This window comes from Copadichromis virginalis, linkage group LG23 (assembly GCF_057382275.1).
Source record: "Copadichromis virginalis isolate Kocher_CV1m ecotype Utaka linkage group LG23, C_Virginalis_male_GT1.1, whole genome shotgun sequence".
Lineage (NCBI taxonomy): Eukaryota > Metazoa > Chordata > Actinopteri > Cichliformes > Cichlidae > Copadichromis > Copadichromis virginalis.
The window spans coordinates 43,611,147-43,636,009 of record NC_140639.1 but is presented as its reverse complement, the minus strand read 5'-3'; the positions used below and the strand labels follow the sequence as shown (position 1 = coordinate 43,636,009).

The following is a 24,863-nucleotide window of genomic DNA, read 5'->3' as shown; positions in this document are numbered from 1 at the left end:
GGTTGGAACAGCTGGATAATATTTATTATTTTAAACTTACTTGTTCAGTCAAGGTTCATGTAAAGCATCATCATGCCTGTCAAAAGATGAAGAATATGTCAAATCGCTTCCCACCATTAGTAATTAGGGGCTATAAGCTCTTGATCCCCCTTTTATGCAGGGGGATTATTGTTCTATCTTCCTTCTTAAAAAGAACCCAATCAGTGTTCTGCAGTAGCAGCACAGGCACAGATCACCTGACCTTTTATGCATTCTTTCGCCATCTGTTCAAATCAGCATCGCATCTGTTGCTCGGGTTCACCTGCTCCGCTTGGGCCTCGTCTCTCGGGCAACAAACTTTCAGCAAACATTCGCTCAAATCAGCTCTGGGTTCAGATTTCAATATAGAGGCTGATTTAATCACACGTTAACAAAGAGCAGCACGAGTGAGCCAAGAAGACAAACAATAATTTCTGAACAGGTGCACCTGCCATTTAAATTGCCATTTAGGCTGCCCAGCAGCACCAAGTGAAGAAGAGTTGGAGGAGAGTGGAATATAAATAGCTAAGACTGCTCAGCCAGTCAGATGACTGTCTTACTCCCTTTTTAAATCTGCACTAACTGTTTACGATGGGGTAAAAATTAACAGCTAACTATGTGCTAAAGTAACAAAAGCAGCAGCAGATGAAAATGTCTTCATAAATGGATGTAACATCAAAGATGCCCCAGTGGTTTTGCTGACATTTATAAACCAGAAGATGCTACATCATCTCAGAATCCAACATAGTGCTAATTCTGCCTATCTGCCAATGGCTAAAGTGGTGCTCATGGTACCACATTTGTCTTTGTTTGCCTACACAGAGTGAAGGATTTTGGCTTATGTGTAAACCCAGGGATGGTGCTACGCATAGGTAGAACAGTGGTGTTGACCACAGAGGAAGAAACAGTGGAAGATGACATTTCACCAGCCTCCACTGTAGAGTAGTTCTTTGCACTGCTTCTCCTTGGCAGCAGCTAAGCTACCGAGACAACAACAAAACAAACACAAAGAATAGCTAAAGCCTGACTGGATTATCGGGGAGGAAAATATTATCAGTCAATATCTGCTGATCCACAAGTATAAACATTTATAATACTTTATAATGCTTATACTGCTATGTAACTTATGAAAAAAACAACAGAAATATTTTATTTCAAAAAACGTCACAAAACATCAGTATTGGTCCTACTGTATATCGTTCAGGTTTGCAACTTTATGCTGTAGAGAATCACAAACTAGCCAACACACTCAATCCCTAATGTTTGCTCACTTGCAATCTCATGCAGTCGATTGTGTGTCTGAAAATGTCAGATTTTTAAATCACCAAATATCTGCATTGGTATCCTTTTTAAAAATCCTACATCAGTTGGGCTCCAAGAATAGCCCAACTGGATACGTTGTTCTGCATGCCATTAAAGCAGCCCCACGGTGACAGCATACAGCTACAACATGAGGAAGTCAGCAGAGCTCTGTGCAAGCTCTGCCTAGAAACAATGCCGGTCCCTGAAGCCGTTACCTTTCTATGCCTTCAATCACATTCACAGGGTATATAGTTTGAGCTGCTGCTGCATCTGCAAGCAACTCTGCAACCCATTTCCACTGAGGCTACTCTTTTTCATGGTTTGTCTGGCTTCCTGAACGCGAGTTGTCAGTGATGCCTGCTGTGTTTTATACGAGGGGTTCTTGCTACTGTTATCCCTGCCTCAAGCTTTCTACGCATGCAGCTAGAACTGCACAAGGAAAATGGAACCTGTGTGTATGGCTAACAAGGTTTATTCAACATAATGGCAACACTTGATTAATCTTAAGAAATGATAACACGACCTATAACAACAGTGGAAAGAAACGACACTCTCAGATCAAATCTGTTTTTGTCAACAATCCAAAACTCCTTTCTATGAATATACTGCATTTAGTCATGCGTGGTAGTACTATGCGCTGTACGTCACCAAGATATTTAGAAGAAAAATGTATTAAAAACTTCAGTCCACCCTCGGTAACCTCGGTTGATAAAATGCCAAGAGAGATAGTCTTTTGTTTGCTTAAAACAGAGCTCATGCCCAGAAAGTGCCACCTCAACAAACAAGGGGACACTGATCAAAGTCATCTCACCTTGTGGAAAGCTTGCCAAGTCAAACTAATTCCTGGAGCTCTCCCTCGCCAGTTTGTTCACGGGGCTCAGATCTGCCAGGACGAGCCAAAAACCACAGGCTTCCAGAAAACACGTTGCCAATTACCTGTCAGTGTTTCATAGAATCAAACAATGCAAACAGCAGATCACCTAAGGATATACAGGAATACAAATGCAGCAAGACAGATTTCCCCAAGCTCTGTATCTATGAATGTTTTATCGCTGGGATTCAAAGGATAAAACCACTTTTGCCTGCAAATCCTAAAAGCGACAGGCAGCTACACACAGTATTTGCAGTATTTCAGTTAAATTAAAGCCTGTACTCATATACAGTAACCAAGTAACCACTCCACTCTGAGAATGCTCATGAAGCATGCTCTGCACATGCTTCACGCTCTGATATTTTCTCTCCTGTTTCGCCCACATCCTCCCTTGCTGTAAGCTCTGCAATCACATCTCCTGTGTGCTGCTCCTTTGGTGGCACCAGCAGGTGGAAACCCACCGGGATGCTGAGTGCGCACTACAGTATACACACACACACTGCTGGACTGATCAGAACGCAGGGGTGAGTTGACTTGCTGGGTTGAGTACTGATGGCAGGGGAACGCATAACAAACTGCCTGCCAAACCACAGGGGGATGGGGCATTGCTCAAAACAAGGGAGCTACGGCAAACAGCTGGGCACAGCGGAGAGTCACAGCACCGAGTGGGGGAGGTGTTGCATGTTGTAAATGCACAGAATAGAGCACGAGTACAAAAGAAATAGTTTCCTCTTTAAAGGGACATTTCCAAACCAAATACATGTTCTTCCCATGGCCTGTAGTGCTATGTATCCATCTATGCTGTTTTGATGTTGATTATCCATTTAGTTTTTCTTGTCACTAGCATGTGACGAAATCTGAGCATCTTTACATCCTTTTGTACCAACACAGGCTGGAATTCATCTAGATGGCAATTCAAGACCGTCCTTTTTGGACATCCATCTGTTTTCTTCCACTTATCAAATTCAGGGTCACGGTAGGGCCGGGGCCCATCTCAGCTGTCATAAGGCGAGAGACGGCACAGGGCCCAGAAAAAGAGACACCTACGGAAAACTTCAAATTATGAATAATGTTTGCTTGGCAGAAGGAAACAAACCCAGGAACTGCGAGACGCCCGTCCTAACCACTGCACCATTGTGTTGCCTATGAAGTGGCAAAATCATTAATTTACAGATTCTTCTTAACAATAAAGGCCAAATTCAATGTACCACATAGAAATATCTTGTATTGACAATGAACAATACTAAAGTTCTTTAATAACTTGTAATAAAAAATATAAATAAAAAAGGGGAATTTGCCAGGATTGCTTTCTACCCCATGCGCTCCCCTATTTAGATATTCTGTAATGTAAGCTAAGGCCCATGGTGCATGGTGATATAGTGAGTGGAACAGTGACAAAAAGAAAAACATTAACATCGAGGTCTGCAAAATCCCATGCAATCACCAGGCAACCATTGTGACATTCAGTGCAACTGCATGAAGTGACTACACGGTCACGTGGTGAGTGGCAACCTGCCTCCAAACAATAGCAGTCTGACTCAAGCTGACTGCAAATAATTTCTGTGAAATGCATAAACGTAGACTTCCAACAAATCTGTTTGCGTTGGTCCGTAATCAATCCGAGTCCGTCTGCACTGATGAGCGCAACTCAACTTTGACACGTCAGCTGGTTGCACAGGATGGTTGAAAAACAGTATATCTGACTCCAGAATGAACTGCCCCTTTAAAAATCAACTTCCTTTAATAGGAACATGACTCAGTGGGGCTACAAGCATTGTACTGAATAGCAATGAAACAAAGTCAGTTAATCAATCTGGCAATTACCAGGAGAATAAAAGACAACCATTATCATAACTGCTACATCATAAGTCATTTGTCAAGCCAAAGATACTAAATGATGACGCTCTCATTCAAGCCTCTCAAATGATGTTTTTCTATAGTGGGCCTGCAAGCTCCCTCAGAGAGGACAAAAGCAAACTGAGAAAACAAGCGCAGGAGATGCAACAAAACACCGTTGACGTGGATTACGGATACGTTACACTCTATAATATTGCATCATATTATATTTTTGACTGCACCTGCTGTTGCTAATTAATCTCAACCTTACTCTGCCTTTACCTGCTGCCAATACTGCTGGTTAGACAAAACGAAATAAATCACTCGTCTGTTTACTAACAATCGCAAAAAAGAAAGATATATAGGCCAGTCCATAATAAAATAATCAGTCGCTAAGTATGTTGTTATTATGTGATTATGTTGTAAAAATGATGTTGCATGTGAATTGAGCAAAAAGGCAAAAGTTAATGAACCGCCATGGGAAAGGCAACATTTCACTGATCGCCCTCAAAGCAATTTTGTTAAAGATTTCTCCAGCTGACATGCCTTCTGCAAATTAGAGCTGCACGAGAAAGAAAGAGGAAGACGAAGGGAAAAAAAGTATCTCATCAACCTAAATCACAAATAAGGAGTGCAACAGCGAAGATAGCTCACTCTGTGTCACAAATGAGACCCAATTATGTCATGAGCCCAAATTAAATTTTGACATGTGGTATGGTCAGCGGAGGGGCACAGCCAGTAATGAATTGAAGCCAAGCAAAATCTAAAACTTCCTTGTTAATAGTGATGAAGAGGAGTGAGCGTGGAAACAATTTGTTCCTAACCTCCAGCCTTTCCAGTCATTAAGGAATTAAAATGTTGATCGCGAGACTTGGAGGTAATGAATCTGAACATTTTCAAAGGCAACATTTGGTGCCATTTAGGCTCAGTGACGAGCAAAATTTGCCCACAGCATGTCTCGCCAAGGCTTTCGCCATCTCTTACACTGCTTGTTCCAAATGTTCTTACAAGGTAAAAGTCCTTTTTTATTTATATGCCTGACTTCTATGTGTGAGAGGAGGTCAAAATCCAGAGATAGAGACTTTAATGGAAGACTTTAATCCACTATTTAGTCCATAAAACATCACATTTAATGGTTAAAACTGATGATATTTCCATGTTCAAGTTTTAGATTTTCCTCCAAAGCTGCACTGATGTAAGTCAGGATTTTGTTTACTGTAGAACCGTAAGATAGACCTCGGGGGGCAAAACGTCACGCTGATTTCTGAATGGCGTTATCGTTACCTGTGTCCTTTTGCAACGTGACGCTCAATTTGGTGCCGCAGTTGACTGCACAATTTAGTGGGTGTCAGTTGAAGAAGAAGATAAAGAAAACTGAAAAAAGCCACTGTCAAAAAAAACAAAAAACAACACCCCCCCCCCCCCCCCAGACTTTTCCATTACAGGCAGCAAAGAAAAGCCTCTGGTTCTGCCTTTCGCCTCTGATTGATATTTCGGGTTTGACCGGGGGTATGAGATTATGGTAGCAGTGGGACGTGACAAATAGTGGGACAATAGCTGGGGCAGAAAATGAAGGTGATAAAATATATATATATATATATATATATATATATATATATATATATATATGGTGGTGTAAATCATATAATGCTAAACCAATAATAACACAAAAAAGCCTGCCATCTCAGATTCGGTGCTCTGTTCAGAGTTACCCTGCTGTTTGGATACATCTTTGCGGAGCCTTCTCAGAAATACAAGCATCCTGAAATTTTTTCGTAACGTCATAAATGTGCATGCGACCCTCCCCTCCCATTCAGATTCTCTGGAGATCCTCTTGGGTTAGGAAAATAACCAGTGGGGCCCATGAAAAAAAGATTTCAATTGATAAAAATGACATCCATCATGTTTTAAGAGCTCTTCTCTCCACCTGAAGTGCGTTTCATAACTGCATATGGCTCCCTTCCTGCTCCCAGAGAATCTGCCTGGAGACAACATTAACCACCTATCCCAACATTTTCCCCATTTCCATCTAGGTCGCCCATGTGTCCCTGTATTAATAATTATTTAAATATATGGAACCTTAATGAAACAAGCAAGAATCTTTGTGATTTAATAAACAACCCTTTAACGTCATCTTACAGCCCTGTTTTCTGCCTTCTTTTACCCAGACCTGAAAAAATATGTTTCAAATCAAAATATAGCTTTTCTGTCTTGCTAATTACTGTTCTGTATCGTTCGAGACTGTGTCTTTATTACTTTAGAGTTATAAAACTCATTTGTAATGTCTGCATTTCACTAACAATGAACAAAACAAGCCAAAGATGACCTCATTTTACTGCTGTGCTTACAGGGCGCTTACAGCTGGGTGACCTGCTGTCAGCTAGCAGTATGGCCAGTAAGAATGAAAGGGTTATTTTTGTGAAAATTACTGAGAACAGTTTCACCACCCACCCTTAATTGGGTCTGCTCGTTCCATACATTTGAAATATTATTAGCACTTTAAAATGGCTGTAATCGGTCCCATACTGTTATTTCTCCCATACAGTCATCGGACACTTTGTTAGGAACATTGCAATTGTTATCATGCCAGAAGCAGCCATCAGAACACGGTACATTGTCGTTGTAAAGAGATGGACATGGCCATCGACAATACTGGGGTAAGCTGTGACATTTAAACAAAGCTCGGTTGGTACTAAGAGGCCCAGAGTGTGCCAAGAAAATATCCCTCACTCTGTTTCACCAACTCCAGCAGCAGCCTGAGCTATTATTACAAGGCAGGATGAATCCATGCTTTTGTGCTGTTTACACCAAATTCTGACCTTACTGTACCTTCTGAATGGCACAGCAGAAATTGAGACTCATCAGACCGGGCAACATTTCTTCTAATCGCCTATTGTCTAATTCTGGTGGAACTCATAGCCTCCTGTTCCTGGCTGACAGTAGTGCCACCTGTTGTGGTCTTCTGCTGCTCGTCCACCTCAAGGTTTCATGTGTTGCGTGTTCAGAGGTGCTTTTCTGCATATCTCGGTTGCAACAAGTGGTTATTTGAATTTCGGTTGCCTTCCTATCAGCTCAAAGCAATCTGGCCATTGTCGTTGTGACTTCTGGCGTCACCGAGAGAACTCACTGGATATTTTCTCTTTTTCAGACCGTTCTCTGTAAACCCTAGAGATCGCTGTTTCTGAAATAACCGACACCAACAACCACGCCATCATCTTGATCATGTCTGCTTGTTACTGTAATTGATTGTCATTCAGGCCACCTGAATGGAAGTAATAAGCAGTGTGCTGTGTACATGTTATATTAGAAACAGATCCCATGGTTGGAGTCAGATGGAGCCATTACTTTCTTTACCTTCACTTAAGGTTAAGCATCAAAGACACTTGGTTTGGTTTAGGGAAAAAAAGGTCATGGTTAGGATTTCAAAATGCATCCTTTTACCTTGTAAAGAATATGTTATAGCTAGATTAACATATTTATCACCAAGATGCTAAATACACGTCTTCCCACAACCAATAGAAGTTTCCAGATAAATAAAAACTATTTATCATTGATTCCAAAAAATAATGAAAGGCTACTGAACCACCTAGAAGGTGGAGGAAAAGGATAATTGGCAATGTGAATGACTAACAAAAACTAATAATGGTCATTCAAGGGGCAGGTAACATCCAGATTGTGCACCCATTCGCCAGGCTATATTAACTTTGCACCGAAGCACCCAAGGAAAAGCCAGAAGTTAGGAAAAGGATACATTTTTAGCCCATTTCCACAGCAACCAGATGGTGAGTGACAATCTTAATTAATCCGCTGCATCCCTACTGTGAAGTGATGTGTGCCGAGAACAGCACACATAAGGACTTGTGCCACTGCTTCAGAGCGGCGTTAGGGTGTGAAGATCATTATTTTCTTGCCAAGGACATGACATAAAACAGGTCAAAAACCTATAATGAACTAAGTCCTGAGATTCACCATCTATTTCTATTATTACTATTTTTTAAACAGGTCTAAAAACTTAAATTTGACTATGCAAGCACAAAAAAACATGACACACTTTAATTTTGTAACTCAGCATAATGGTGCAATACAATAAATAACTGACTCTTTAGGCTTCAAACAGTGTTAACGCACCATCGACCACAGCGGGAGACAATGAATTCATTTCACAGAAGACTCACAAAACAGGGACAAGCTTCATTTGTATTCATAAGTATGTTCTTTAATAAAATGACAAAATATAAAAAGGTAATGACATAAGAAAGGTACAACAATTAATAAACCTCATCAAGCACCTGCTGATTACATGGTGTATCCAATTCACCAGAACAAAAGGATTACTTTCTAAATCCACTCAGCTCTGTCTTTTCTTCACTGGCACTTTGACTAAATTAATTATCTTCCATCAATAAAAGGACATATTATATTTCAGCCTTCTTCATATGTTAATGAGTCAACTAAGGGATGGGAGAGATTTGGGTAATAGCCATCAAATGGCACGGTTAGGACAAATGCTCTACTTGGTAGAACAGAAAAGAGGTAGGCGTGTCATACTGGGCTGAGGAGGTAAATAGTTTGAGCGGGTTAGAGGCCGTGTTAACATTTTACTGTCCACAAAATTAGTTTAGACTGTAAATGACTGAATGCTGAGTGGATATATGAAGTTACTGCTGCTGCTGTTCTTGTGCCACAAGCTGTTTATGTTCCTTTCACTGCCACCACCAAAACAAATGCCACATTTAGTTTTACTCAGATAAAATAAAGTCATCTGGCTCCTCCTGAAGAACAATAGACTGACCGAAGTATTAGAAAGTCAATATGTTTCAGCTGTAGCATTCATCATGGTGACAGAATTGCATACATTATAGGTAATGACATCCAAGATGTGCCGGGCAAGGATGCCCGCCAACCCCCCAAAAAAGAAAGAAAGAAAAAAGATTTCCCTAAAGCCACAGATGTTTCAGCTGAACGTTATAGTTGTGTTACTCTGTGACTCCTTTGCTATATTGTCACTATGGTATTTCATCAGTTTGTTTTATCTAGCTTACCAGAATTCAATTCAACTCTATTTGTTTTATATAGCACCAAATAACAACAACAGTTACCTCAAGATGCTTTATATTTTAAGCTAAAGACTCTACAGTAATACAGAGAAAACCCCAATAATCACACAACCACCTATCAGCAAGCGCTTAGTGACAGCAGGGAGGAAAAACTCCCTTTTAACAGGAAGAAACCTCCAGTAGCTCATGGAGGAGTAGCCATCTGCGCTGACCGGTTGGGGGTGAGGGGGGGGACAGAACAAAAACAGGAAGGAGGAGGCAGCCTAATGGCCGTTACCAGTTTTTCTTGTTTAGGAGCATCTGGCTCATCATCGCTTCATATCAACATCCTTTTTTTTCACGGTGTGTTTTCTGAATTATTTGCAAAGAAGCGATGTGTTTGGTGTGTCCATTTGTTACTTGACAAGAGCATTATAAGAACATTATATATAATATATACATTAGGTGAATGTGCAGTAGTAGCATGCATGCAGCAAGCAGGTGAATTCTGTACAATAAGTGAATTAAATAAGAATAGACAATCTAACATAGACATTCAACATGTTTCATTCACATATACCGGTATAGGTGCATATAACCTATATGCTTTCTAACTTCTTATGAAAGCACCAGGAGCAATTCAGCAGACTGGAGCAACCAGGGATTGAACTACCAACCCTTGTAAATTACCTGCTCCACCTCCTGAGCCACAGCTCCGCCTACAATAAATTTAAAGTAGAAGAAACCAAGAGCTGCTCACAAAGAATAATGTTTGAATAATCCTGCGTTAATTTGATATAAACTCTTAAACAATATGAACGGTCCTCCGAAACACCCAATTTAATCTGAACTTACCCTTTCCAGGTATGAGGCGTTGTTGAACAACCAAATAGATACTCTTGAAGGACCACTACTACGAGAGACCACTAATCTAAGAGTGCCTTACCTATAGGTGGTTTGTGGAAGCTGCCATTATGACTTGTAACTTTGAGAGTGGCAGCCTCTAGAGTTAAGTACCTAAACAGCAATACCTTATTGGGCAGGCAGGTTGATGTAAAAGGAAGGGGTTGAGTTAGATGACCTTTTACCGTTTGTCTGAGGTCTAATGCTAATCATGCAGACAGCTGGAGATGTTGTGGTGTAGTTGTTGTATTGCCGTGTGGGTTCTTTGTAGACAGGGGTGCACAAAAACCAGGCATGCATGCATCTGTCTGCTTGGACTCTCACTGTCTAACGATCACAGAGTGGAATGTAGTGGGCTCGTGGACATGGAAAGTATAATCAAGCCTTAATGCATCACAGATGTAACCTTAACTTAAATGCTATATTTAGGATAAAGGGAAATAAACTTTATTATTATAGTCTGATTATTTTTCTGTGCTCAGTGACTGCAAACAAATGGGAAAAACAATTTAATAAAAACCAAAAATTACATATTCGCTGCCTGGAACAACAGTTAGGATTGGGGGGGTTGTGCCATCGCCGAAGATGACTTAGACCTCTGAGGGTTAAAAGAATACAGCCAAACTGCATTTACGGCTGGCTGAGATCTTATCACAGTCCTGCTGTGCCTTTGAATGCATGCAGCTCTGGAATTGTTGGGCAGTTTATCTTGTCCAGATAAGATAAACATTATACAGATAAGATATACACTTGTAGAGAGCACGTTGCTACCGTAAAGTCAATGTTTCACATATGCTCAAGAAAACGACAATAGAACTCTAATCATCTGTTGCAATGTCTTTATGATTTCTGAAAATAAATGTTAAACATGAGGAACTTTAGTAATTCTAAAGTATCTCAGGGAGAAAGCAATAAACAGTCATGATCTCCACCTGAAATTCATGTTCTACAGTTATACTGCGCTTGTGTTAGACCTCATAGTCTACATTTGCAGAAAACAGCCCCAAGCTTATAAATGCATCACAGAGAACACACATGGAAAGGTTTCCATCACTCAAGAGCAGTGGTCTGGCCCAGGAAACAAAATAATGCCTGTACCCCCTCCCATTTCTAGCCAGTCATGTTGCTATGCAATAATATTCAATAGTAAGCAAGGCCCTGAAATAGCGCGACACTACCCAGCAAGAAAGCATTGTTCACTCAAGAGAAATTGGTTTTGAAAGTGCCAGACTGAAAGACTGTTAAAGAAGTGTTGCATCAAAAATTGCTTTAAGCCACAAAGCTACCATAGTGTCAGATCTGTCAATTCAAAATGTTCAGACTTGAAAGACATGTAAAATATGGGGTGAAAGGGATGAGTCGGTGCAAGGAAGAAGGCAGGAACACTTAATGTTGAGAAATATTTTCATGATTGTTTTTCAACCAGCATTTTGGTTATTTACGGGCGCCGCACACAACCAAATACACTTCATCGCAATGCGGTGCAAAAAGAAGAAGAAGAAAAGCGGGTTAACAGCATCAGTCCCAGCTCATTAGCCACACTGACAGTCTATTTTACACACCAAAGTTGCTGCTCTCCTGTATCTCTGTTTCATCACTGTTTCTTTGTTCTGTGCTGTTTAATCTAAGACATCAAACAGTGCACCTTACAAAGAAGTCATAAAACCACAAATTTCATTTAAAAATGAATGTCGCTTCCAATCACCCGGTGAGGGAGCTCATTATGATTTTAGCTGTGCTCATTATAATCAAATGGAGTCTGACCTTTTGTCCCACTGCACTGCTTTGAGAGCGGCTGTAGGCTGTTGATAAAGAGGGGAGTGACAAGGGTTTTAATAGTGAATTGTAATTTTCTGTCCAAGGTTGAAGATAATATTATATGAAGGTTCATGTATACTTATTCCAGATTAGAAAAGAAAGTATTTGTCACGGTTCTGGGTCCGTTGGACCCAGTAGTTTGAGTTTTATTATGTTTTAGTTTGCATCAGGGATTGTTTTCTTGTTCTCTTGTAGTGTTGATGATGATGATGTTTATTATTTGAGTTTCATGTTTCTGTGGTGTTTAGGATTTGTTCTTCGGTTGTGTCTGCTTAGTATTTGTCTAGCTCCATGTGCCATTGTCTGTCTGTCTCTCTGTCGAGTTTGTGTCTTAGTGTGATGGTTTCTTGTTCCTGTTTTATTGTGATGGTCTGCGTCTCATGTGAGTGTGTTCAGTTTTACCTTTGTCTCGTCTTGTGATCATTCCCAGCTGTGTCCACCACCTGTGTGTAATTCCCCTGTGATTCTCCGTGTATTTAAGTCATGTCTGCCGTCATTGTAGTTGCTGGTCCGTCTGTGTATTCCACCCTGCGTCATCTGTGTGTTTCCCTGCTGTCAACCGCTAAGTGTTTCTGCTCATGTTCAGGTTCGTGTTCTGTAGTTAGTTTGTTCCCAGTCTAGTTAGTCATAGCTCCCTTTGCCGTTTGTATTTACTTTCATGCTCAATAAACCACCTTCACACCTTCACGACTGCCTGCGTTTGGATCCTCCTTCATTGCCTCCACACGGCTCACCTCACTCGCCGTGACAGTACGGACCAGCCAGATATGGATCCAGCGGCATTCACCCCACCCACGGAGCTTCGGGACCTCATCACGAACTCCGCTTCACAAATAATCAACCTGTGGCTAGAGCATGAGGGAGAAGCATTCCTCCACGTTCTGGAAGCCAGACTGCAACAGCTGCTCACGGATTATCCCTGGCTATTGGACTCACTACACCCACTCGCGCAAGACTTCATCCTTCACGAACTTCACCTACACCCACCAGCCGCTATCGCTTCCCAACCCAGCCGGACGCCGGAGGTTTTGCCCGGCCCGCCGGAGGTTTTGCCCGGCCCGCCGGAGGTTTTGCCCGGCCCGCCGGAGGTTTTGCCCGGGAGGAAGCGACGATCGCGCCGTCGGTGCGTCGCCCCACAGCTGGAGAATAGGACTTCAGAACTGCCGGCTGTGGTGAGTGGAAAAGACGCTCTGTCTGTTTCACCAGTTCATATGACTGTTTATACCGGGGCTGTGTTCGTTGAGTCAGCTGCTCAGCCGGTAGCTCGGTTAGCTTCCCAGCAGTCGCTAACTCAGTCAGCCACTCACTCATCACCTCCATCACAGTCACAGTCAGACCCAGTAGACACCATGTTACAGTCCATAGCCCAGTCAATAGCTCAGTTGGCAAGAGAGTCATCAGCCTTATCAGTTCAGCCAGCCACTCCACCACCTGTTACTACTTTGCTACCTGTAGCTCAGTTGCCACCAGTTCAGCAGCCTGTCCACTCATTTACCCAGCCTTTATCCTCACAGCCTCATTACAAGCAGGGAACACACTCCACACAAACTTTTGCTGGTTCATTTAAGCTGGCCATCTCAGAGGCAGTTGCTCCCTCTAGGGCCTCCCCAGAGGCTGGGTGTCAGTCACCAGCCAACTCTGGACCCCTAGAGGTCAAGACACCAGCACCAGCAGCCTCACCGGAGAACTCACCTGAACAGTCTCGGCTCTCAGCACCCCCTGAGAGCTCAAGTGAGTTCACCCGTCCGCCTCAGTCCTCTGCTGAGTGTATTGGGGAACACTTCCAGCCCTCTGAGGACTGTATCCCACTGTTGCTGCCTGAGTCTAGCCACGGTGCTGCTCAGTCCCAGCCAGTGTCCACACTGGCAGAGGTCTCCGTACCTGCTGCTTCAGAGACTGCTTTCCCTGGAGGGCCTGAGGAGCCCGTCCAGCCTCAAGTGTCGTCTGCTGGGGGTTTAGGAGAACCCAGCCAGCCTCAAGTGTCGTCTGCTGGGGGTTTAGGAGAACCCAGCCAGCGTCCTGCCTCGTCGGCTGGAGGGCCTGAGGAGCCCGGCCAGCCTCAAGTGTCGTCTGCTGGGGGTTTAGGAGAACCCAGCCAGCCTCAAGCCTCGTCTGCTGGAGGGCCCGTGGAGCCCACCCAGCACATCCTCACATCTGCTGGTGGTCCTGGAGGACCCAGCCAGCACATCTCCACATCACCTTCTGCAGCATCACCGCCGTCAGGTTCCGCAGCCGTCCCGCTGCCGTCAGGTTCCGCAGCCGTCCCGCTGCCGTCAGGTTCCGCAGCCGTCCCGCTGCCGTCTTCATCATCTTCGCCTGGTCCAGCCTCCGTGTCTTCATCATCTTCGCCTGGTCCAGCCTCTGCTTCGTCCTCGTCTGGTCCAGCCTCTGCTTCGTCCTCGTCTGGTCCTGCCTCTGCTTCGTCCTCGTCTGGTCCCGCCTCGTCTGGTCCTGTGGTTGCCACGCCGCCGTCGGTGCCAGCTCGACCCGTTCCGCCTCGCCTCTGCCGGCCGTTTTCCGGGCCTCTGAGATGGCATCATGGCCTTCGGGGACGGCCTCCGGAAGGTGTTCGTCGCCGCCGCTGGCATCGCGGCCGTCCTCCGGACCTGCTCGGTGGCCGCCACTGCCTTCCACGTGGTCGGCCTCTGGAACTGTTTGCCCGCCGTTGCCGTGTGCGCGGTCGGCCTCCAGAACTGTATTCGCGCCACCGTTTCCGTCCGCACGGTCGGCCCCCGGACCTGCTTCCTCGCCGCCGTTGCTGCACGCACGGTCGGCCTCCAGAACTGTTTGCCTGTCGCCGCCGTTGCTGTGTGCAGGGTCGGCCCCCTGAACTGTTTCGGCTCTTGTGTTGTCGGCCCCCGGACTTTACTGTGGACTCGTGTATGGTCTTGTTTTGTGTTGGCCTGTTTTTGGTTTATTCTGGTCTCTTGTGCTTCTTGTTTTTGTTTCAGACCCTCCTTCCTGGACCCCCTCCGCCCGCCCTGGCTTGGTGCTTTGTGCTTTTTTGTTTGGGGCTGTCGGGAGCCAGCCCTTTGAGGGGGGGGTACTGTCACGGTTCTGGGTCCGTTGGACCCAGTAGTTTGAGTTTTATTATGTTTTAGTTTGCATCAGGGATTGTTTTCTTGTTCTCTTGTAGTGTTGATGATGATGATGTTTATTATTTGAGTTTCATGTTTCTGTGGTGTTTAGGATTTGTTCTTCGGTTGTGTCTGCTTAGTATTTGTCTAGCTCCATGTGCCATTGTCTGTCTGTCTCTCTGTCGAGTTTGTGTCTTAGTGTGATGGTTTCTTGTTCCTGTTTTATTGTGATGGTCTGCGTCTCATGTGAGTGTGTTCAGTTTTACCTTTGTCTCGTCTTGTGATCATTCCCAGCTGTGTCCACCACCTGTGTGTGATTCTCCGTGTATTTAAGTCATGTCTGCCGTCATTGTAGTTGCTGGTCCGTCTGTGTATTCCACCCTGCGTCATCTGTGTGTTTCCCTGCTGTCAACCGCTAAGTGTTTCTGCTCATGTTCAGGTTCGTGTTCTATAGTTAGTTTGTTCCCAGTCTAGTTAGTCATAGCTCCCTTTGCCGTTTGTATTTACTTTCATGCTCAATAAACCACCTTCACACCTTCACGACTGCCTGCGTTTGGATCCTCCTTCATTGCCTCCACACGGCTCACCTCACTCGCCGTGACAGTATTCAGATGTAAAGTTCAGGTCTGGACAACTATCTAGAGTCCTTGAATCCCTTTTGCAAAGCAGGAATGCAATTAACAGTAAAGACTTGCCATTATCCGATGTTGTTTACCATCTTATACGAAAGTTCCCGGAATTACTCAAGAGCTGCACTTTAGAGGAGCTATATTTGGTCAAGTAGATGTTGCCAACAATGACGACACCCAACACAGCACTAACCCATATTTTACTGCGTCGTCTGTATTGATTACCAAAAAGATATCCAGGCTCTCATTAGTATTTTGGGAGACGACGCCATTTAGAGTGAGTTAGATTGAATGATTGGAAATAAAAGGCCCCGCTAGATTTCTCATGTTTGACAGAAATTGGGGACAAAACGTACTCATGTTGGTGAACAGCCAAGGAGTCCAGGAGGATATGTGCAAAACACTAAAATTCTACAAATACAGAATTGCAAAGCACACAGCAGCAACAACAGCGTGATTCTGGACCCCCAACTGACAAAAAAAACAAGTCAAGCAGCTTTGGCAGTAGAAAGAGTCCTTCGTACATTGTAGTGTTACTTGATTTCCTAACCAAACATCACATTAAAAAAAAACAGCTATTCCCACTGCTCCCTCTCTGGCGTGTATCCACGATGCTGCAGTTCTTAAACTTGACTGGAAACATGAGGAGGAACCCAACGCATATAAATGTTTCACATTTTTCTCAAGCCTTCAGGTTATGTATACAACTCCACACAAACTCCCAACACAAACAGTAACTCTGAAAGTGACTCAATGATCCAAAAGTCCATGGTTACTTGGTGATTTTTCCAACTTCCTGTGTTGTGATAATTTGACAGCCATGTGGAAAAATGGAAGGACATAGTGATGATTGTAAATAAGCTACTTGCTTAGCCAAATTCACCACAAATCTTGGCAAGTCAACCAGGATTTGTGGTGAAATAGTATGTCTATCAAGAAATATCTTATATTTTCTGTATCTAACTAAACACTCATTAAGCATATACTCATGCTAGTTAGGTGAAAGGCGCCATGATACAACAGTCAAATTGCGAAAAAACTCTTGCTTTTAAAGGTGCTATAGAAATACATTTTTAATTGAATTGAAAATGGTGCTTGGAGACCAACGCGCAACCACAATTACTGTGATTGTGACCAATGGACTTGGTTTCTTCTGCAACCACTCGCAGTCAAGTCTGCTATCAGTTTGCAACTGCATCAGGTAAAATTAGTAAACTGCAGAATGACATCGACACTTATCAAAGTTGCTTTTATTAAAAAAAACAGATCCAGAATACAAACAGCTGGCAGCCAGATAAGCTGAGTCTCATGTAGTTGTGTTCATTAACAAAGACTCATTCAGACTGATGGCAGCATGTTGGTAATTTATCTGGATTTATAAATGAGACAGCAATTATTTGCAAACCTTCAACAATCTGTCTGAGTCAATGCAGTTGGAGTCAAACTGCAATAGTCTGTAGACAAGTCACATTCTTTACGATCGAAAGGTGAACATTTAATGCCCTCAACTTCTGGGCGACAGTTTGGTCATGGCAACTGGTTGTAATTGATGACTGAAACTGAAAAAATTCAATGCAATCACCAGGCAACCACTCATTCTTGGTTAGTGGTTGCCTGGTGGAGGTGGTCATCCTGCTTTTAATCCAGTGCCACATGGTTAAAAAATGATGTATGAACTGAATTGTAGCCCAAAAATCAAGGCACAGTTAGTTACAAACTCTTATGTCTTAATTTGGAAGAACAGTTTGTTTGCGATGCTGTTTTGTTACTTGTAGAATTTCATCCTTTATTTTTCACATTGGCCTTTTAGATAGAAATATAATGTGGATAAATGGCTGACAATTTCCTAAACAATTGAGCTCTAGAACGCTTGTTAACATGATTAATTGAGAAAATTAGACAAACTTGGGTGTTTTGCCCAAACAAACAAACCAAAAAAAAAAAACAATTTAATATGAAGCCAGTGGATGCTTATTTTTAAGCGTTCTTTAGGAATTTTGCAAAGCTTATTTACTGTGATTCCGCCAGAATATGAAAGCTTGTGCAATTGCTGATCTAAACACCAAGCACAGGAGCTCTTTCCAAGAACAAAACCCTTTTCCTTAGGACACGATGTGTTTCATGTGTGCAGAAGCACAGACAGCAGACAGAACCAGGAGACACATCAAAACTACAGGCTAGTTAGCATGATCGGTATAGCCACCATGGCAGCGCTGCACAAAAGAAAACCGCTCCGTGCAAAAACTCCAAACTTCTTCAATCAAAACTGGAAAATATATAAATAAATCCAAAACTCTGAGGAAAGCAATTCTGTCTAAAAGGAAAGCAACTGAGCCAAAAGCAGAGTGAACACTGGCGTTGCTTTCCAAAAGATAAAAAGAACTCCAAGTTTCAAGAAATAACAATGGGAACTTGCATTACACTTTTTTGCCTCGAGGCACACAATTGCATCTTAAAACTTACAGCAAAGGTCAGAATGGGTAAAAATTGTTCAGTTTATATCCTAACAGTTCCAGCCAGAGACCTACTGCTGCTGTGGAATTAGACAAAAGTCATTCTAATCACTTCAACAAAAAGAGAGACGCATATTCCTCTATTCATCTATTAATTTTTCCAGACCATTTAAGGGCTCTCGCAAAGAAAAGCAAAAAAAAAAAAAGTATCCACACTTCTAGCAGACTGCTTGAAGGGTGTATTTCTTTTGAAAAAGTCATAAATGCCTGCTTTACTGCCACGGCCCAATCATCAATCATCTTTTGCTACCTGTTTTGAAATGCTGAATGTCTCTACTGTAGATAGAGAGATTAAGACTGTTGGGATGACATTTTGAGGCTGGTGAGAAAATGATGTATGACTTTGCTCGGCCTTCGCTGGAGTCTCTTAAAAAAAAGAAAAGAAAAGGCACTACAATGTGCAATCCAGTAGCAGTTAAAAGCCATCGCTCCGTCTGATCGTCACACAGCAATGGAGGTGATGATGACGACGGCTGTGCTGAATCCTAACAGTTTCTCTGCCTGTCCCAAACCGCTTCCCTCTGCTCTTCCTCTTTTTCTTCCTGTTTTCTTTTTGTTTGTTTTTTTATTCTTCCCAGCTGTGCGTCATCTGGCATTTGTTTGTATCCTTGCAGACATGAGCTAGCACAGGAAAGGTGCGCCGAGCCAAATGAGTCACAGAGAGGAGAAGCTGTGGTCGTATGAAGGCAGTCAAAAGAACACGAGCTCCACTTTTACATTAGCATTTTCCACTGGTTCAGATCAGCCATGCAGGGCCGTTTTATATCCAGCAAGCAACCTTATTTCCCTGAAGATTGATTATGTTTAAAGCTTGGTAGTGAGGAAACTTTAGTAGGAGTTCTAGCATAAGATTCAAATAAATAAAGCAGGCAACAATAAAAAAAATTATGACTCTGTTTATTGATCACACACTTTACTCAGGAAAACTCTGCAGCCTGATTCCCTTCACATACTATATGCCTTTAAAAAAAAAAAAGGAAAGAAAGAGAGAGAGATAATTAAGCTGTAAATTGTGGGATAGTGCATGGCTTGTCAACCTTGGCTGTGACACTGACAAGAAATCTGTCACCTGCTTTAGGTTCAGACTTAAATATTTCAGCAGCCTTAAGAAAAAAAGTGCTGAAGTGGCTCTGGGTGAATTCCACTGCTAAGCAATTAAAGCAGCCTGGAAGTCACAGCGACGCTATTGACTGCGACACTTTGGCAAAAGGTGCAGTGATCAGCTTTAAAAAGCTTAATTTTGGGGGGTTTTAAGTGACTCGAAGCAACTGTGGAAAATAATCACCAGACAGTACGCTCAGAAGCATTAGCAACAAAAAGGATGTTCTGTGGAAGTACATTTGTTTAGAAATTCACTGAATGACAACCGATTTTCCATTGATCTTTCTGCGTGCGGTTCGTGGCACTTATTTTTGCTGGAGTTTCTACTTCACTTCAGTGAAAATCTTCACAAAAGCAGCAGGAGGGAGAAAAATGAGGAAAGGCAGGATACTTCCTTACCTGTGACTGATAGCTCAGTAGTCCTTCGCACCACAAAGTTCCCAAACGGCACTTCACACGTGTAATTCCCAATGTCATCTTCCCGTACTTCCTTGATGGAGAGAATGTCCTTCTTCCTTTCAATGGTTTGTCTCCACTGCTTTGGCTTGCACTCCTGTTTTGTTTTGTTTTTTTAAAGACAAAACAAGAGGATGGAGATACAACTTGTAAATGTAAAGCATGAACACTGGTTTCTTTAAAGTAAGAGGGCGGGGCTACAATAATTTTCACATTTCCAGTATCAAGTGAACCCACGGAGTTCACTTGATACTAGGAGAGTACCCGGTTCTCTCCGGGTACTCCGGCTTCCTCCCACCGTCCAAAGACATGCAACTTGTGGGGATAGGTTAATTGGATAATCCAAATTGCCACTAGGTGTGAATGTGCGAGTGAATGTGAGTGTGAATGGTTGTCTGTCCCTGTGTGTTGGCCCTGCGACAAACTGGCGACCTGTCCAGGGTGTACCCTGCCTCTCGCCCTATGACAGCTGGGATAGGCTCCAGCGCCCCCCGCGACCCTGAAAAGGATAAGCGGAAGCGAATGGATGGATGGACAGTATCAAGTGGTATGATGACAAACTTGCATTCAAATGTCATATAATCTGTACTCTGGACATCATGAGCCGAACCAATGAACAACTCTAGACAGTGTTAAGAACTTTAACTACACATTTAATCCTTCAGATATTTCATATAAGAAAAGGAAGTGTGCTGCTGTAGTAACTGACAGACATCTGTCAGCACGACGTTTGGCCTTTCAAATCCAAACAAATCCTGAAAACACAGTTAGAAACCAATCGCATATAAGAAATGAATGTGCAAAATGACATATTTGCAAAGTTCTGGTATATCACTGTGCAGACTGTAATTATATTGACAGAATGTATTATTTTACTTTTTATTCATTATATTTTTGTTTATTGTGAACTCATTGTGGACAAAAATCATGTGGGATCATGTTGACAGAGAACAGCATAAAAGGGAAGCTCTGTTTGACTTATTTACTGTATTCCCGTGTATGTTTTCAGCTTTTATATTTCTCATTTTCTTAGCAAAATGAAAGGGAAGTATCAAGATTTTTGCACAGTACTATATATTGCTTGGATTTATTGATCTCCTTTGCCTACTAGATTTGTGGTGTTAAATTTAACACAGTTCACAGTTTTATGACCAAATGCTCTCAGTGCTTTTTGTGTATTAATTATTATATCTGAATTTACTGTACTTTCACATCGATGCCTGTCAGATTCAGTCTCAGCTTCAAAGTATATCAGATTTTAAAAACAAAACAACTAAAACTGTAGAGAACCTCTATAACTAAACACCGTATCATAAAATACTCCAGCAGCTTTATAGCAGAGAGACCTCATATCATATCACACAGCACACAAACTTTGTTTGATGCCAGATTTCAGACATTAGTTTAGTGAGCTCCTGTTGTCCCGACACAAATACTCTTTTAAACTGTGATGTAAACTGCGCATTTATCATTCTGAGGCAGGACTGCAGCACCAAATTAAGCTGCACCACCTATTTGTAAAATCATTACTGGGTTTATCTGTAAGTTCCTTCCTAAACTCTTAGTGATTTTAGGATTTACTTCATTGGGTTGCATCATCAGTATTTGCTCGGTTGCTTGGTAACATCTCTGGAGCCAATTAGAGGCAATCAGTGTGAACAGGAAATTATTTCAGCATCAGGAGCTGTAAGAGCCCAAAATAACACACCGAGGCCAAATTATATATTGGAATAATTGGAAAAAATAAGCACCAGTTTAATAATATATATTAATACACATATAAAAAATGTTTTTTTTATGTGAGAGTATATTGAGTCAGAGTGAATAAGAAACATTACATTATATTGGCCTAATGGTCTGCAGTTTCAGGTCTTAAATTAGAAAACTATTATTCACTTAATGGGTTCATTAAAGGGGGCTAATTCTGTTCATTTTCATCTACATATTTTTATCTTGGACTTTACTAGGGTAGCTTTGCATGATTCCAAGTTCAAAATAATTCCTATTTGTTATACACTGTAACAGTCTCTGAAATAAGCTTCTTTTTTTTAGCTTCATTTATTCTTTTATAAGTCAGTTTTCCACTGATTTGCTGCCCCTCGAAATCAGACAATTTGAACAGATGGTGGGTCCCACCCACCCACCTCTATCCAGCGTATGAAGGTTCAGTCACACAAGGCTAGAGGCTGGCTGACAAAACCTCCTTGCAGTTGCTTTGATTACTAGCACACTGTCACAGTCGCCTGTAGTTTGCATTTACTAACTAACTATGAAACAGTAGTTGAACTTCTAAAAGTGAGATGCAAATTAGAAACAGAGACCAAATTTCCCACGTGTGGGACTAATAAAGGTTATCCTATCTTATCGTAAATGTGCTGATTTATATGATAAGAAATAATTTGTACACTAAAGGTAAACAGTCTATATTTCCAGTTAGCATCATACTCTTCAGAGTTTGCTAGTCGGCAAGTGTTTGCAGCCAAGTTATTATATTATTCTGCAGAAACTATAACAATCTGTTAGCAAGTAACCACAAGGTTTCCTGGGCAATATGCACTTTTCCGTAGTTACCGGTGGTTACCAGTGGGTCCAGTACAGTCTGTAGGCCTGTGTGTCAGAGAAACCAAGCATTTTATAATATATATTTTGCACAAGACATTTTCATTAAGGTTAATTAAGGTGACTCTGCTACACAATGTTGGTTCTGGAGCTTTAAGGAAACCTCCGTTCTCATCGCGACACATGTGAAGAGTTCTAAACATAAGCAAAAAGTGAGGATGACAACATCAGCACGGATAACAAATTTGTACAGAATGTGATGAATGTGAAAATCATTCTGGGTACTGGTTGTTTCCTTTCACATCAAAATCGGGCTCCGTGTGCCCAACAAGCAGCAGGGAGCAGATTCCAACACAGAATGACAGACCTGGCTACTCTATAACTGCACTGACAAAATACTGTGTATCGTAGGATTGGTTTCTAACTGTGTTTTCAGTATTTGTTTGGATTTGAAAGGACATTTTTCCTATGCGCACATGTGTTAAAAATGGAGTTCAGCTTGTAATGAAGAGACTAGCTTTTAGTTTCAGTCACTGATAATTTACCTGATCAGTTAAAATCTGTGAATAGCTGGTAAACACTACACTGGAGCCAGGTACACACAGAAAACAACCTAAAGTACAACACGAGTCTTATTTTCTATCTCCACAGCCCATGTAGCCACGTAGGTGGCGATCATGAAGTAGGCATGGACTTTTAGAAACAGCCTTTCAACTTTTGGGCCACCTGAGGCAAAAAAAACTAGGGCACTGTGGGAAGCGTCTTGCAGGATTGAATCAGCCCACCAACAAAGTGAGAGCCAATAACTGGAGGGTGTGGATCCCACTGGCATTATCTGCTATTTTAATTTGATTCCGCGGGAAATGGAAGTGGCCACCTAATCAAGCACACTTTCACATTTGATAAATTGGCCCCCGAGCTGCGCCTACGAGCTCTGGCAAAGAGGCCTGTTGGACACAGAAGGCCTGCCAGGTCGGTTCCACTGTGGGCCTCCCAACTCTCCACACAACAAGCAATATTTTTCTCTTTTTGTTTGACCGCTTGAAAATGTGGTATTTAAAGCTAAGTTTAACCAAAACACGACCCTAACCCTTTGTTGATAGAGTGATAGCTGATGAAAAACTCTAACCATACCTTGTACCACACGATCTCAGGCTCCATTCCTTGCTGTACATAATCCTCAATGCCTGGGCAGATGATGTCTTTGCTTTTGCTCAGCTCCGCCTTCTCAAAGAACCTCATTTTGGAGTTGTAGCAGAGGTCTGTGTCATTCTCCGCCACCGTGAGGGACATGGACACCTTCATGCAATACGTGGAGTTCCTGCAAAAGATAAAACGTTAACAAATCGGTCAGTGTAACAAATGGACCCGCGTCACTTTTTGAGCTCTTGCCAGCTGCTGAGCCGAGAAGCTGTCAGCAGTCCATCTCCGAGCCGCTCAATCAAAAATTCCTGGGCTAATTCCTGGGATTGAATGTGAATCATTAAACGCAACAGAAGGAGACACAGAGAAACCTTTGATTTCTTTTAAAGGAAAACCTGCCTTTAATGCTGAATAACTACTGATTCCAACAATGAACAGCAATGATGCATAATCAGCTAATCTGTGCATATGAATATATATATTTGTATATATACAGTACATGTGTCCTAATGAAAAACCAATGGGTGTTATTGAAGAGCTAGAGCGCTTACAGTCAACAGCACTCGAAGACTGCCTTTTGTTTTCATGCGTTTTCGCAGATACAGTGCGAGCTAGCAGAAAATGACTTGCTACAACTGATGTACTGTAAGTGCTCAGGTCATACACATAAAGAAGAGAATTTATAACGCGAGGGAGAGACGGCGTAAAATGCGAGATTACTCGTGATGTTTGGAGACTCCATGCTCGCCTGGCTTCGCAGATACGGCAGAGTATTTATCCACGCTGGAATAAACATTTCATTTTACTGCTCGGCACTGCGGCGCGCACCTTCAGTGATTTGTGTGTCTAAATGTGAGTCGAGCGCTCGTATGCAGGCAAGCTCGAGGTATCCTGGATGAGATCTAGGCCTGCCTGAGTGGGTGTCGCTTCACGGACAGCCCCGTGAGAAGAAGCGATCCAGCTGCTAAGCACAAGCAGCAATCCTCTTTGTGTCATTAATGTGACAGCGATTTTGAGATCGGATCTGCTGCTCGAGTAATTCTTAACCCAACTTGGGGAATCGATGAAGCCATTGATTCGCTGGGAAAGTTGTGCTATTTAAAGGAGGAGGGGGGGAACAGAAGCAAAGGTCCTTGATGATCAATTTATGCAATAGGGGCACCTTTTCTTTGCCCAAACCGCCTAATAAGACTGTCACAATTGACAAGTACTCTTCAGCCCTACTGCAGCAAATCCCCCCCCCTGGTTAAAAGACCAACAAATTGGCAGTGTTTAGGGAAAATCTCACAGCTAATTTTCCAACTAAAGCTGGTTACACAAATTGAGCTGAACCAACAAACAATTACAAACATGTTAAATCCTTACATAATTGCGAGGCATTAGCTGCCTCGTGGATTAGCGCGAAAACACACTGGTCTTCACCACAGTGTCTGCAAACAATCCCACGCCCCCCCACGCCCCCCCACGCCCCACCCCCACCCCCACCCCCCTACACTCGAACTGGACGGCTCCACACGCTCCTCTTACTGTAGTGTGCCATTTTTCCTGAAGCCCGGATGCAAATGTGACATGATGTGGAGATTATCCCAGACAACTTCTAC

General features: G+C 42.6%; 1 protein-coding gene across 3 annotated transcripts in view; it reads right to left on the bottom strand.

The window, feature by feature from the left end:
• Window positions 1–24,863, bottom strand: part of LOC146681677 (interleukin-1 receptor accessory protein-like 1-B) — a 347,610-nt gene that overhangs the window by 177,634 nt on the left and 145,113 nt on the right. For all 3 annotated transcript variants that reach the window (XR_014918021.1, XM_085448562.1, XM_085448563.1), the window contains exons 4-5: window positions 23,254–23,440; window positions 19,504–19,657 (exon numbers count right to left, since the gene is read on the bottom strand). Coding sequence is in view for 2 of the 3 variants with exons in the window: in XM_085448562.1 (XP_085304688.1) it covers window positions 19,504–19,657; window positions 23,254–23,440 (341 nt within the window). In the remaining variant the exon portion in view is untranslated. The remainder of the gene's footprint in view (window positions 1–19,503; window positions 19,658–23,253; window positions 23,441–24,863) is intronic.